The 16,287-nt window shown below is 38.4% G+C and overlaps 1 protein-coding gene across 1 annotated transcript in view; it reads left to right on the top strand.

Moving 5' to 3' along the window:
• Nucleotides 1–16,287, top strand: part of LOC114556334 (scavenger receptor cysteine-rich type 1 protein M130) — a 35,655-nt gene that overhangs the window by 15,539 nt on the left and 3,829 nt on the right. The window contains exons 7-10 of the mRNA XM_028579236.1: nucleotides 1,310–1,627; nucleotides 1,721–2,008; nucleotides 13,570–13,884; nucleotides 13,974–14,261. Of these exons, the coding sequence (XP_028435037.1) occupies nucleotides 1,310–1,627; nucleotides 1,721–2,008; nucleotides 13,570–13,884; nucleotides 13,974–14,261 (1,209 nt within the window). The remainder of the gene's footprint in view (nucleotides 1–1,309; nucleotides 1,628–1,720; nucleotides 2,009–13,569; nucleotides 13,885–13,973; nucleotides 14,262–16,287) is intronic.

The following is a 16,287-nucleotide window of genomic DNA, read 5'->3' as shown; positions in this document are numbered from 1 at the left end:
GCTAACGTTCCAGCAACGTTAAGCTAATCTTAAGATAATGTTCCAGAAACATTAAACTAACGTTCCAGCAATGTTATGCTAACGTTCCAGCAACGATATGCAAACCTTAAGATAACGTTGCAGAAACATTATACTAACATTCCAGCAATGTTATGCTAACGTTCCAGCAATGTTATATAAACCTTAAGATAATGTTCCAGAAACATTATGCTAACATTCCAGCAACATTATGCTAAACTTAAGATAACATTCCAGAAACATTATACTAATGTTCCAGCAGTGTTATGCTAACCATAAGATAACGTTCCAGCAACGTTATGCTAACGTTCCAGCAAAGTTTTTCTAACATTAAGATAACATTCCAGCAAGGTTAAGCAAACTGGACATTTCAACGTTTATGGAACATTTCAAATCAACGTTCCCACAATGTTCTTAGAAGATATTTTTGTTAGCTCGGAAGGCAGGGAGAGACCAGTTAACTTGAAATAAAATCACAACATACAAATCATATGCAATTTAGGAGGATGCTATCTTCATATAAGTAAATTATTGATAATATTTAATATTTTAATATTTAAATAATTTGTTTGCAGTTCTTGATGTGGGTGGGGGTCAGCTCTGACTATTTGCCACTGCAGATGTCAATACAGCTGTGAACTGACTGTAATGTAGTATAGTGACATTCAAGTAGAAAAGAGAGTTCCCTGTGCTTCTGCAAACCACAACAATCGGGTGCAACAGGGGCAGGATGTCATCATCCTGGGAGGACTCTGATAAAGATGTAACCTTACATCAAAATGTTAGTCACTGCTATTCACTTTAAAAAATAAAACAAACTATAAATGAATGAGACATCTGTGTTGCACTGGCGATCTTTTTATTCTACGTAGTATAGTGGCACTTTCTACCATCTAAATCACCTCTAAAGAAACCTCCTTTTGCATCCACTCTCTGTAAATAATGAGGATCTACAGACAGCTTCAATCATCTGTTCCTCCATTTCAGCTTCAACAACATTAGGGCATCAAAGGATGTAAACTGATTGGCTTTCACAGCGTAACATTTTTTGCTTGAGTTAAAATATTTCAACTTGCGTCATTCACGTCTTCCCATTGACTTTGTACGTAACCTCTCCTCTGAATTTGCATGAAACGGCCGGTTTGAACACACCATAAAGATGATTTCTGTTGTTAATGATCAACTTCTGTTGGAACAGTCCAGTTTGAATCATTGAAGTTGTTTTATCACATCTTTTCATTCTATCGCTGGTGTCTTTTCTCTCTCTCTCTTATATCTTCTATCATCTCTCCAGACTCTGTCAGGCTGGTGAATGGGACCAGTCTGTGCTCAGGCAGACTGGAGGTGAACACTAACCAGTCTACCCAGCGCTGGTCCTCAGTGTGTGAAGATGACTTTGACCAGCAGGATGCAGAGGTGGTCTGTAGGGAGCTTGGCTGTGGGGCTCCTTCAGTCCTCCAGGGGGCGCTCTATGGAGAAGTGGAGCCTCCAATGAGGACCAAAGAGTTCCAGTGTGGAGGCCATGAGTCTGCTCTCCTGAACTGTAGAAGCTCAGGCTCAGATAGAAACACCTGCTCACCTGGAAAAGCTGTTGGACTCACCTGCTCAGGTAGAAGAGGAGCTGCAGCTCTGATTTGGTTGATTTCTGTTCTAATGAAACTCACTTTGTTCTTTTGCTGATGACTCTCTGGTTTCTGTTTAGAGTCTGTCAGGTTGGTTGCAGGAGACAGTCGCTGTGCAGGAACACTGGAAGTGAAACATAACGGAGAATGGAGACCAGTGAGTTACAAGCACTCTGGCTGGACCCTGAAGACAGCAGCTGCAGCCTGCAGAGAGTCAGACTGTGGCTCTGCTGTTTCTGTAAGAAAGAGAGAGTCCTCAGACAGATCTATGTGGTGGATCATGTATGAGTGTGTTCATTCTGGATCTGCTTTGAGGGAGTGTGCAGCATCAGCTTCCTCTGACTCCATGGTGGATCTTACCTGTTCAGGTAAGCCCACCAGTGACATCATCTATGACATCATCTATGACAGTAATGTGAGCTCCTTACTGTGACAGAGTCACAGTCAGTGGTTTCCACTAGACTGAACTGTAAAGTTATCCAGGACAAAAGACAACCTGAAGGGTAGATAGGTGGGCTTGTTTCTGATATCTTCAAACTGTCTGTCTGTCTAACTGTCTAACTGTCTACTTCTTTATTCAGGGTCCATTTTATTGAACTGATGTGACCTCTACCTGTGCAGATTTTTTTAAAGTTTTCAGCTGTGATCCAGAATGAAAATCTGCAGAATTTAGTATGTGGAGATGTGGTAACATTGTGATTTTCATTTAAGTTTTTAATTTATATTTTTAAAAATCTGCAGAAAGTTCTGCCGAATTAGCCGTCTGCAGATTCTGTATGGCTCTGATCATTGGTAGATGCTAGATTGCACCCAATACATGTGTTGACGTCAACACACAGCGCAGACATCAACACATCAGGCTTCCTGTCCGTCATCACAGTTACAGACTGACTGTAACGGATTGTAGCTGCAATTTCAACCAAATAAATCACCAATAAAGACCTTAAAACCAAAAACTACACAATATCTTCAGAGGCCAGGGTGTAGTTGATGAATGCCACTTCCAGCCCTACTTAAGGTTGAGATGTTGCTGTTTTGTATTTAACTCTCTCAACATACACTCAAAAATGGAAAAACAACTCATGAATTAATAAAACTGTTTCACCAATTTAAACTCCAATGCTTGTTAAAACGGTGTAGGTGACATCTTATTGTATAATGAACCTGTTTAGGGTAACTAGGACTTGCGCTGTCACTTTACTAATGAATGGCAAAGGGAACAATATTGGTTTAATAACAACATATAATTTTAATTAACTGCTCAAAATCTATAGATTTACCTATTTAGTTTTACAGTGTATAATGAGAAACAACACAAACTCTGTATCAGTTTCCACTTTCTAATAACTAAATGCAGAAATTAAATCACATCAATACAGAGAAATCCCAATATGAAAAAAACAGGAAGGCCTGGGCAGTTTAGTTTGTAGTTTGTGTTAACCAGAGTGCACTCTTTGTTTTACTTTGTTCTTTAAGCAAGCTTGCATTAAGTTTGGTTGGCCCCCTAATGTTGGAGCTGATGAAGAAACAGAACAGCGGTATCTCTGTGTGCAGAATGAGAACAGATCCTACTGTCAGGGGAAGTCACTCTTTCCAGACCTGTCTTAGTCTGCAGAAGCACAGCAGCGATTAGCAGCAGGAACCACACCTTCAGTCACAGCAGACCCTCCTTAGCGACACATCTGCATCCTCTCAAACCTCTCCCAACTGCAGTACCTGCTCCTGTCTGTCCGTACAGGCCAAGGATGCGACCGTCCACTGGTCAGCGATTGCAGCGATCTAGCTAAGCTAGCTAGCTGTTTCGTATGGAGGAAATATTTATTCATAATTCAAATTGAAAGTCCAAAGAGAAATTGAAAGTCCAAAAGGAAAACAAAGCGAGATCAAATTAAAAATATTATCATTTTTTAAATTTTCCATTTGGCTTTGGCTTTTGAATTTAATATTTGGCTTTTGAATTTCAATTTATCATTGGCTGTTAATTTTCATTTAATATTTGGCTTTTGAATTTCAATTTAACATTGGGTTTTAATTTTCATTTGGCTTTTGAATTTCAATTTAACATTGGATTTTAATTTTCATTTAATATTTGGCTTTTGAATTTCAATTTAACATTGGATTTTAATTTTCATTTGGCTTTTGAATTTCAATTTAACATTGGATTTTAATTTTCATTTAATATTTGGCTTTTGAATTTCCATTTAACATTGCCTTTTCATTTGGACTTGACACATGTCAATGTAAATGAGGAGGCGTGGCCCAAAGGCTGGTGGGAGGGTCTGAAACAAAAGGGGTGCAGAGGCCCCTTATGAGCAGCAGGGGGAGCTTACTGCTGAGGAGCACACTGTTAAGCATCTGTCTGCAGATTCACCACTAGGCTGGGTCTGGTTTCACATGATAGAAAATGATGATGTAAGATAAACACAAACCACATTTCATGCAACAACCGTGAAGTTTTCATGTAGTTACTATAATTGGGCCCGTGTTAGTGAGGACTAGATTAGGACTAGATTTAAAGCTGATTCTGGTTCCCAACTTCGCCCCAGGTGTTAAAACACGACTCAGACAACTTCTCTCTTTTGATGTTATATTTAATTAAGCAACAGTAGAAACATGGGTGTGGGTAGCTCTGCTTACGTGTGTTTGTGTGTGGTCAGATGTCGAGGACGCACATACACAATCTCAACCGGATAGTCATCGTCCGAACTGCGACCTCTCCTTTTTCTTTCTCTCACTTTTTTCTCCAGGTGGTGCGCGCGGTGTGAGGTGCATTTCCGCACTATTCTCCAACATGTAGCCTACTCACAACTATCACTCCTGATCGACGGCCTTTTGTACAGCCCGTGTAGGCTACTTTGTCAGACTTCCAGCTAACAGCGGTGTCTGTGAGCATCACTGGCCGGCCGGCAGGGAGGCGATCCCGGCCGCACCAGCTGGCTGTCCCGTCAGACTGAAGCTTCTGACAACATCGGAGAAAATGTGCAGTTGGCCATCAACGTTTGTAAAACTGCCCATATTCAAACTCTACACAGTTAATTTATTGCATAAAAAAGTCTCAATAGTGAATTTAGTGTTGGAATAGCAGATGAAAATTGTAAAAAGTTTCCAGTTGTTTGCTGCTGCTAATACGGCAAACTCCGGATCTAGATCATAGAATCGACTGCTTTTTTATGATAGTTGTGAGGAGGCTCCACGGGGACACGCACCTCTCACCGCGCGCACCACCCGGAGAAAAAAGTGAGAGAAAGAAAAAGGAGAGGTCGCAGTTCGGACGATGACTATCCGGTTGAGATTGTGTATGTGCGTCCTCGAGATCTGACCACACCCAAACACACGTAAGCAGAGCTACCCACACCCATGTTTCTACTGTTGCTTAATTAAATATAACATCAAGAGAGAAGTTGCCTGAGTCGTGTTTTAAACAGACACACCTGGGGCGAAGTTGGGAACCAGAATAAGCTTTAAATCCAGTCCTAATCTAGTCCTCACTAACACGGGCCCAGTTATAATAACTACATGAAAACTTCACGGTTGTAGCATGAAATATGGTTTGTGTTTAGCCTACATCATCATTTTCTATCATGTGAAACCAGACCCAGCCTAGTGTTGAATCTGCAGACAGATGCTTAACAGTGTGCTCCTCAGCAGTAAGCTCCCCCTGCTGCTCATAAGGTGCCTCTGCATCCCTTTGGTTTCAGACCCTCCCACCAGCCTTTGGGCCACGCCTCCTCATTTACATTGACATGTGTCAAGTCCAAATGAAAAGGCGATGTTAAATGGAAATTCAAAAGCCAAATATTAAATGAAAATTAAAATCCAATGTTAAATTGAAATTCAAAAGCCAAATGAAAATTAAAATCCAATGTTAAATTGAAATTCAAAAGCCAAATATTAAATGAAAATTAAAATCCAATGTTAAATTGAAATTCAAAAGCCAAATATTAAATGAAAATTAAAATCCAATGTTAAATTGAAATTCAAAAGCCAAATATTAAATGAAAATTAAAATCCAATGTTAAATTGAAATTCAAAAGCCAAATGAAAATTAAAATCCAATGTTAAATTGAAATTCAAAAGCCAAATATTAAATGAAAATTAAAATCCAATGTTAAATTGAAATTCAAAAGCCAAATATTAAATGAAAATTAAAATCCAATGTTAAATTGAAATTCAAAAGCCAAATATTAAATGAAAATTAAAATCCAATGATAAATTGAAATTCAAAAGCCAAATATTAAATTCAAAAGCCAAAGCCAAATGGAAAATTTAAAAAATAATATTTTTAATTGGATCTCGCTTTGTTTTCCTTTTGGACTTTCAATTTCTCTTTGGACTTTCAATTTGAATTATGAATAAATATTTCCTCCATAGTTTCGCAGTCCAACCAAACCACACTTGGCCAGCAGAAAAAAGTCCCAAACTCACACTCGGCGGAGTGTTAACAAGGAAAACTATATGGCCATATGGTCTGTCTCTCATCGTCTGCTTGACTCTGCTCTAAAGTTACACCATCGTTCTTTTCTTTCATTCTCTCTCTTCTTCCTCCTCACGTAATTACACTGAGGTCAACAGGAAATCACTCTCACACATCATTAATTCTTTAAAGGAAATAAGAATTATTAAGCATTTTAATATACTGAACACACTTTCAAAAACATCATGGAAATATATATATTATTAACTGTAAATAATTGTCAGAACAGAGTAGTTGAATGATAAATAATTTTATAGATTCACAGATCATTCCAGTAGATCTAATGCACATTGATATAAACCAAATCATGCTTCTTATCAATAACCCACAAATTTAAGTCTAAGGGCTTTTTCTCCATTTTTTCATATCTTCTCAAATTGACCTTTCTGTGTATTTGATATAGCCTGATACTCATGTATTTTAAATCAACATATTAAGAACACATTCAGTTTTCTTTTAATTGAGGCTGAAATTAGTTCTAAATAATTTGGCCCTAAAGCTAAAAAATTTATATTTGCTTTTTGAAATTCTTAAAATGTCGTAAAACCCACCTTTACTCATGTGATCCAATTGTTTTGGTGCTTGAAATGAGTTTACCAAAGTCATGGGTTCAAAACAAGTAGTGTAATATATGAATAAAATAGTAGATAGATGTAAATGTAAAATCGCTTTTGAGTAGCAGTGTTGTCTGTCATTCTACTCTCACCATAGAGGGACTCAGTAATGACTTCATACTGTATATCAAGCTTTATAGGATGTGTGCAAATGAAAATTTTGTTACTACAGGTTTTATTTCAAACCTCATATTTATTCTATATGAAAAACAGAAAAAGTACAATATTTACATAAGTCCTGGCATAGATGGAAGTGGTAATTGCTGTAAAGATGGTTGATGAGCTCTGGTGATGATGGCTGAGTCTGTAGGTTACGTGGTGCAGGCAGCGTTGAGCATGAAGATCACTGAAAACCGGCAGCTGTGAATAATCTGTAACAATTTATTGTTCTCAGTCACACTACTTTTCTCCCTTCTTCCTCTAAATCTACAGCAATCCCATATACAGCACATTTATGTGGCCTAAATAAATAAACATTTATGAAAAACATCTCATGCATTAAAATTATCTGTATTATTGCTTGCCCCATTACCAACCTGTTTAATCTATCTCTCGCATCTTCAGAAATTCCTGGAAATTGGAAATTCGCCGCAGTGATCCCTCTTTTTGAAGGGGGAAGACACCTTTGACCCGAAAGTCTTTGACAGGTTGGTCAATAAACAGGGCCCAGTTTTTCCAAAAGTAATCCAGTGGGATTTCGGATCACAGATTGGATCAAATCTAGGAAATGGGTTTTTCAAAAGCAAAAGAGTGATTCCGAACTAAGATCAGACCATGTTTTTAAAAAACTATGAACTCAGTTTGGGATCTATTTGATAAAAAAAAAACAGGATTATCCTGATCCCATCAGCCAGCCAGTCACATGCCACATCTTCACACACTTTGTATCTTTTTTGTATCTGGCTGGTTGATTATCCTGATCCCATCAGGATAATCAACAAGAGATTTTTTAACTAAATAAAATCAGAGAGCATTTTTCTTTTTAAGTGAATGATCACAAAATCAATTTTTACTGATGATAGATACATTTCTTCATATTTGAAGCATATATGAAGCATGTCACATCTAATGAGATAGGGTAACCAAAAGAAACAACTAAAAAACATAACAAAATATGGAATGTAAAATGTTTGTTTACTACAGTGTTTCTGTTTCTTAAAATTAAAACAAACAATGGCTATTTGTGGCCACCGGTATTTTGCCTATCTGTTGTTCTTTGCTAAACCAGAAGGCTACACTGTTGGTTCCATTTAAGACTCTGGTAAACAGGATTTGGTAATCCTTAAATTTGGTATTTTGGGGCCAGTTATTCAAAGGTAATCTGATCGGATTTTGGTTATCGGATTGGATCAAATCTTGAAAATGGGTTGTTCAAAAGGGAAAGAAGGATTCTGAAATCCGATTAGATTACGGAATTCAATCCTAGTTTTAATCTGGATCAAACCTTCAGTTTGTGTTGTTAAAAACTTGTCAGTAGGATGTGGATAACTTTGATCCAAAAAAACAAGATTATCCTGATCCCAACAAGGGGTAGGATTTCAAGGTGGATTCCAGGAAGAAAATGTAGTAAAACTTTAAAATTGGTCAAATAATACATTTGTATCATATAGTGTATATACTTTTATTTATATTTTGCACTTGACTTGTGTAATCGTTGTAACAGTGGTAGAGTAGATGAAGTAGACATAGGCTACCAATTAAGCTTTTCAGTATAGTAAAGTAAAAACAGAAATTATCTCGTCACCATGTTTAAATGAGAAAGTGAAAGAGCAGAAGCATAGATACTCCTAGCAGAGGAATAAATCAAGCTGACCAAACTGCAGCAAACCAAAGCCAAATTTCAGATCTGCCTCCTAAAAGCAGGGCTGGGAAATGCTGGTCTCTCCTCCTCAGATGAAGAACCCTGAACATTTCTTATTTTGTAAACTATTGGACATTTAGCCTTTTGGTTTGTTTTTAAGACATTTTCAAAATATCCACAATATATTTGTTAATGTATATTTGTTGTAACTCAGATGAGGGGTCATAAAATAAATTATGAATGGAAGTGGATGGTTATGTTATCTTTGTGTTTTGTCTCAAAATAAGAAACATTTACAGTAACCCCATGTTGGCTCTCCTACCTGTTCTTTACCTAGCTGGTAGCCCACGTTGTGATATGTTGTCCCATTTAGAGCACTGGTAATCTGGATTTGGTAATCTTGAAAACTGTCTATCTGGATAAGGGTGATCCAATCCAATGTTGCTTTGAAAAACCAGCATAAAAGTAAGACTGATTACCTGATCCTGGATAGCAAAAAATGGGCTTTCCAAATCCGGATAATTTTGATCCAGATTAAATGTTTTGAACAACCGGCCCTTGATCACAGTGATCCAAGCCAAAGTTCCTTTAAAAAACTGGTATAAAAGTAAAATGGATCAGGTGATCCTGAATAGCAAAACATGGGATTTCCAAATCCAGATCAATTTGATGCAGATAAATTTTTTTGAAAAACTGGGCCCAGATTACTAACCATCTCAAATCCAATCACGTCCTTTCCGCTATGCAATCTGTCTTCCGCGCTGGTCATGGCTGTACCACAGCCACCCTCAAGGTCATAAACGACATCACTGCCGCCATTGACAAAAAGTATAGATAGTTCTGTCTATTCATGTCTATTGTGCTATGATTGATCAACATCACTATCTAGTCCACACTTTGCACAAACTTTACATTGAATCTTTAATTCATCTCAGCATGTATCATTCATATAGACTGTATTTACATGTATGCTGTGATTCTACTTCACTACCTAGACAAATAAACTGCACATTGACTCTTTACTATATTCATTAAATTACATGTCATTTAGCTGACGCTTTTATCCAAAGCGATGTACAATTGCTATATATGGCAGAGGTTGCACACCTCTGGAACAACTAGGGGTTAAGTGTCTTGCTCAGGGACACATTGGTCGATGTATTGCAGTAGGAATTGAATAATCAACATTTAGACAGACTGTTCATGTTTACTGTGTTATTACTGATCCACATCACTAACTAGATTACATCTTGCACTAACTGTCAATTGACTTCACTACTTCTCAGCATTCATATAGACTATTTCTATACACTGCGTTATAACTGATCACTGGATCCACATCACTATCTTGACCAAAATTTTATTTGCACTAACTGTATTCTGACTCTTACTACATCTCAGCAATGTTATAGATTTTGTCTATTCATGTATATTATGATATCACCATACCACAATCGCATGTCCATCAACTTACTTAACCTCACTTTGTGCCGGCTTTGAACTGCCTACTTAATCTGTGCTTATGTAGCCTATTGTATTCTGTTTTCTTGTACTATATTGAATGTGAAACTCTATGTTGTCCTGCACGCTTATGCTTTTCTTGGCCAGGTCACCGTTGCAAATGAGAACCTGTTCTCAAAGGCCTACCTGGTTAAATAAAGGTTAAATACATTTTTAAAATTGTGCACAGAAAAGTTTGATAAAACAGTGGCCAAAACATATCTAACGTTATTCAAAGCTCACTTTTACACAACAAAACCTTTGCGAACTGTTGTCAATGACTACATCCATTCTACGCGTTGTGAACAGAATCAACAACTGGTAAACATTGTCACATTTATGCATTATTTTTTGTAAAATAATCACTCTTACCTGTCTTCACATGGATCTCTGTTGTTGCAATATTCATCTTTGTTGGATAAATAAAGCCAGACTGCCTCAGAATCATTCAGAATCACCTCTTCTGTGTCGCCTTTTAGCCTGAGTGACTTTTCCATATCGTTGTTCTCCAGCTGGCCAAAGATGATACAATGCAGTCAAGATAGTTCACTGCTAAGTATATCGAGAGTGGTAGGTAGGTCCATGGATTGCTTACACACAATGGGGCACAGACGTGAGTAAACCAATTGTAATGAGTGAGACAGATAGTGATCTTGACTAACCCTGTCTTCTCTGTATCCTTTTAAACAACAGAAGTGACGTATGATCTCGCAGAAAAAAGCGGAAGATGACGTTCTGCTGATTCCGGAGATATTCAGACCACGTTTTTAATGCCGTAATATCACCAAAATATTAATATAAACATTGCAAAAGCATTTTTTTTTTTGACGGATGCGTTCATAGACCATAAGAGATGGTTCAGATGAGAGAAAAACTAAATAAATGTTGCAAATAAGGTTAGTACATGTAATTGCCAAAATAACCCCACCAGGATGGCAATTTCCAAAATGTCTGTCCACAGGACAAAATGATGGATTTCTGAATGGAGGTTGGATTAATCAGGGCTATGCTAACATTGTAGTTGCTCCGTCAACAAAACAACAGACACATGACTTCAGAACTTACCCGGTAGTCTTACTTTTTCTAAAGAAAACTCCTTTCGAGTCCATCCTCTGTCAATAATGAGAAAGCTAATCAGCTAAAATAATCTGTTTGTCCATTTGTGCTTCAACATTGTCAGGACTTCAGAGGATCTAAACACTGATTAACTTTGAAGACACAAGGTGTTTCTCAAAGTCAAGGAAGGATCCTCTGAAGCCGGAATTTGGAGGATGCTACGTCATTGAAGTCTGTTGAAAGACTGTTCCAATGTCAAGGATCCTCAGAATTCCACCAAGGACTGAGTCCTTCGTTCAGAGAATTTCCCATAGACAGTAAAGGATGCATATGTGTATCCTTTGCGCTCCCAAATCACCCGCAATCCTATGCTTTGCCAGCTCATAAACAATTAACAATGGAGGACGTAAGCGGAGTGGAGCGACATCGCTGATGGCGAAATCATTTAAATGTAAGTATCTTTAGTGTTTGCCGTATATTTGTTATCACCGTTAATGTGTTACATCAATGTAAAGCTTAACGCTTTAATGCTGGTACAAATTGCTATAATAAGTAGGTAGATACACCCCAAGATAACGTTAGATTAATGGAACTTAGCATTTAACATTAGGCTCTTAGCTGTGTTGCTGTCTTTTGTGCCATTTGTGTTTGTAAAGTTTAATGTCTGGTGGCATTTTCATCTCTTTTTATATGCCGTTACTGTATATGTGTAACGTTAGCAGAGAGTTAATAATACGTGTGTTTATCAGTTGTAGCTGCAAGATGGGAAGTAAAGCTGCACCTTGTTAACTTCACTAGCAACGTTAAAAGAAAGCTAAAATGTATGAATACTTACCCATGTAACAAGTATAATGTTCCATAATGTTACGTTATAGCATTCATAACAGTACATTTTTCTTGTGTTTGCTGTCTTTTAACAGGGACTAAGGAACAAATGGAGGCGCTCACTTAGGACGGAAAAGCTAAATACTAGAGAGCAGGGAGACAGAGGCCAAAGAGAGATGTTGAATAGATTATGTTATATTAGAGATTGGCATTCAAATAATAAATGCATTGAATTAAGTTTGTCTGTGTCTTTAAGTTTTTGGGTGTGTAAATAATATAAACAGTTTTTCAATGTTTATTTTTCCATCAAATTATGACCTGGACACAGTAAACTTCTAACTGAATAATTATATTCAGATGCCACCTGTTTTAATAACTCATTAGGTAAACAAGCTCATAAGAGACATGAACAAAATGTGTATCTTTATTATAACATTTATTCAAACATTACTATAAACTGTACACAAGTATATTCAACCTGTTAGTCTAGTAGTTATCCAACCTGTTCTGGTAAGATTAGGTTAGTCCAGTAGTTATCCAACCTGTCCTGTTAAGATTAGGTTAGTCCAGTAGTTATCCAACCTGTCCTGGTAAGATTAGGTTAGTCCAGTAGTTATCCAACCTGTCCTGGTAAGATTAGAATTTTTTTCACAAGTATATTAAAGCATGCTGTAACATGAAGTTACTTCATGTAATGGTGTAGTGGTGTAGTTTCTTCATCATGGTCTTATCTGACAACTGTTGACCATTTTACACACGTACACCTAGCTATCTTTACTGTGTTAGTGGATGGTGTTATTATTACTTTTGCTGGTAGCATTTACCTTGTTGTAGTTGCTGATCATAATTTGCACTTCAATTGTTTGAAAGCTAGAAGCTACTGGACAATGAGCTAATGTTACATGTATGCAGTAAACTACAAGCTAATGAAAACTGTTAGCTACTGTAAGCTTAATATAATTAAGATTAATTAATGCAATTCTCCTTACCGGTAAGTGTAATGATAACTACAAACATGAACTCCCATGAATTTTTAATTTATTGACATGGGATAAATAAGAGAAAATGACTATTGCTTACATTATAGCCTATCAGCGTCGGTAACGTTACCTACCTTCAAACGTTGCGAGCAAAGTTGCCAACAGAATATTCTCCTCCTGCAAGCAGACTGATGATGATTCACCTTCTCCATCTCAACAAAAAAATTGAACAGCACAGTTCACAGTTCCACATCCATTTCGTCCAGTGTTTTGAAATGCAGTGCAGAAGTGAAGGCAAAACATTTTCAATGACACAGTTCTGCGTCATTGAATGTTCCATTTACGTGTTCTCCGAATGCTAAGGAGGAGCCTGGCATAGCCTCAGAAAGACCTGACTTGGAAGGACCAGTCCTACCAAGGAAGGATCCTTGACTTATTTCTTGCTCAAGTTCAAATATTTAAAATTGCCTCATTCACATCTTTCCATTGACTTTGTAATATAACCTCGCCTCAAAATACTTATGTGAACATGCTGTAAAGATGAATTCTGTTGTTAATGATCACCGTCTGTCGGAACTGAGTCCAGTTTGAGTCAGTGAACATTTGTTTGATCACCTCATTTTATTTACTGGCTGGTGTCTTTTCTCTCTCTGTATTGTATCTTCTATCATCTCTCCAGACTCTGTCAGGCTGGTGAATGGGACCAGTCTGTGCTCAGGCAGACTGGAGGTGAACACTAACCAGTCTACCCAGCGCTGGTCCTCAGTGTGTGAAGATGACTTTGACCAGCAGGATGCAGAGGTGGTCTGTAGGGAGCTTGGCTGTGGGGCTCCTTCAGTCCTCCAGGGGGCGCTCTATGGAGAAGTGGAGCCTCCAATGAGGACCAAAGAGTTCCAGTGTGGAGGCCATGAGTCTGCTCTCCTGGACTGTAGAAGCTCAGGCTCAGATAGAAACACCTGCTCACCTGGAAAAGCTGTTGTACTCACCTGCTCAGGTAGAAGAGGAGCTGCAGCTCTGATTTGGTTCATTTCTGTTCTAATGAAACTCACTTTGTTCTTTTGCTGATGACTCGCTGGTTTCTAGAGCCTGCTGCCCTCAGGTTGGTGCAAGGAGCCAGTCGCTGTGCAGGAACACTAGAGCTGAAGCATCAGGGAGAATGGAGACAAGTGAGTTTCTCTTACTGGACCCTGAAGACAGCAGATGCTGCCTGCAGAGAGTCAGACTGTGGCTCTGCTGTTTCTTTAAGAAGAAAAGAGTCCTCAGACAGATCTGTGTTGAGGATCTGGTCTGAATGTGCTCAGTCTGGATCTGCTTTGAGGGAGTGTGCATCACTAGCTTCCTCTCACTTCATCGTGGATCTCACCTGCTCAGGTAAGCCCATCGGTTACATGACATCATCTAACAGTAATGTGTGCTCCTTACTGTGTCCCGGTGACAGTCTGTGGTTTCCATTTGACTGACCTGTAAGGACAATGACCTCCTAAAGTGTAGAGAAGTGGACTTGTTTCTGGAAGCTTCAAACTGTCTGTCTGTCTGTCTGTCTGTCTGTGACATCACTTCCATATTCAGGTTTGATTTTGTTGAACAGAGGGTGAATGTGATTTTTTTAGTTTTCAGCAGTGATCCAGAATGACAATCTGCAGAATTTATAAAGTAAAACCAAATAACTATTTATTAATGGCCCCAGAGCCCACAGAACAGCCCAGGAGATCTCTCACAACCCAATTTGCATAAATAATAAACCTGTTGAAATGGTTTCATGTTTCAAATACCTTGGACTCACCCTAGACTAAACTGAGTTTTAATCAACACACCACTGACATCCATAAGAAACTGCCAACAAAAACTCTTTGCCATCCGCAAACTGAATGCACTTTCAGTTGCTCTTTGTCACCTACTACTTATACTGTTAAAGAGCATACTCCAGTCCATTCTCCTCTACTGTTCCCCCTGCTTTATCAACATGTCACCAACCACCAACAAACAAACTAATTTGCGTCACCCAGATTGCATCGAAAATAATTGGCCTTTGTTGTGGAAAATCTCTTTGGTGTTTGGTGATGAAGCTGGAAAATAAGTTTGTCTGACACGCTGGAGTTCTCTAAGTTATTTTCTTTATTCTTTTGCAAAAGAAGGAGACAGTTTAACAGACTGACAAGCAATCTGAGAAAGTGTGTCAGTGAACAAAGAAACTTCAGGGTTTTTATAGCTGAGCATGAGATGGGAGGGACTGTTTTCCTGCTGACACTGCTTCTTTTACTGCTGAGCTTTAAGCTTTTTGTGGAAGTCTTCCATCGGCCCGCGGAAGTCATTCTCTCATGTAGAGCTGAGCTTTGAGGCTTTTGCGGAAGTCTTCTTCAGGCTGTGGAAAACCTCTTCAGCCCGCTGCCTCATGTAGAGTGTGCATGAGGGAGACAAAGGGGGCCGCATAGGCTTGCATGACAGATACAGGAGAAGCTATGATCACCTTTTTAGAATAGTAGAGTACTATACTGAATCCCTATAACTGATATATTATATAGAAAACAGAGTAAATATTGTATAGTATAAAGTTAATATATATAAAATGATGAGAATATAAAAAACATGGAGTAATGGATAAAATATGAAAGAAATATCACACATCTGTGTGACAAATAAGAACTTTCCACTACACCTTCCCATCCCCAACCTATCAGATCTCAAAAGCAAAGCCACCAAACGCAAAGCATGGCGGAGTCCAGTTATCCACTCTCCCCTTTCTTCACACTGCTTCCATCAGGACGCAGATACAGGTCTGTGGCCTGAAGACCCAAGGTTCCATACAGTATGAGTTTTGTGCTTTCTGCCATAGCATCCCTAAATTAAGCTGGGGGAGGTGATGGCGCAGTGGATATGACAGTGGATATGATATATGCCTTTGGTGCAGGAGACCCGGGTTCAAATCCCACTGAGATATATCAACCAATGTGTCCCTGAGTATCCCCTAGTTGCTCCAGAGGCATGCAACCTCTGATGTGTATATATAGCAATTGTAAGTCGCTTTGGATAAAAGCATCAGCTAAATGACATGTAATGTAATAATGTAAGCTCCCTAGCTATGATTGTTATGTGTGTGTTATTTATATGTTGTATATAATGCCCTCAAGAAGTGCTAGTGGAACAGGTTTGAATGGTGCATCATAGGGTGTTTGGGGTGAAGCTGCCTCTGTTTATTGTATATGTATGTATATTTGTGAGGCCCTGTACAGAATGTGAAGGCAAATTTCCCCAGTGGAAAAAAACTATTTACTACTACTACTACTACTATCTACCTAGCTAGCTGTTTCACAGTTCAGCCAAACCACATTTGGTCAGCAGTGAACAGCCCCAAACTCACACTCAGGGAGTGTTTTAACAAGGAAATCAGATTGCAGTC

This window comes from Perca flavescens, chromosome 5 (assembly GCF_004354835.1).
Source record: "Perca flavescens isolate YP-PL-M2 chromosome 5, PFLA_1.0, whole genome shotgun sequence".
Classification (NCBI taxonomy): Eukaryota; Metazoa; Chordata; class Actinopteri; order Perciformes; family Percidae; genus Perca; species Perca flavescens.
The sequence above is the reverse complement of the archived record's forward strand: the minus strand, read 5'-3'. Positions and strand labels throughout refer to the sequence as shown.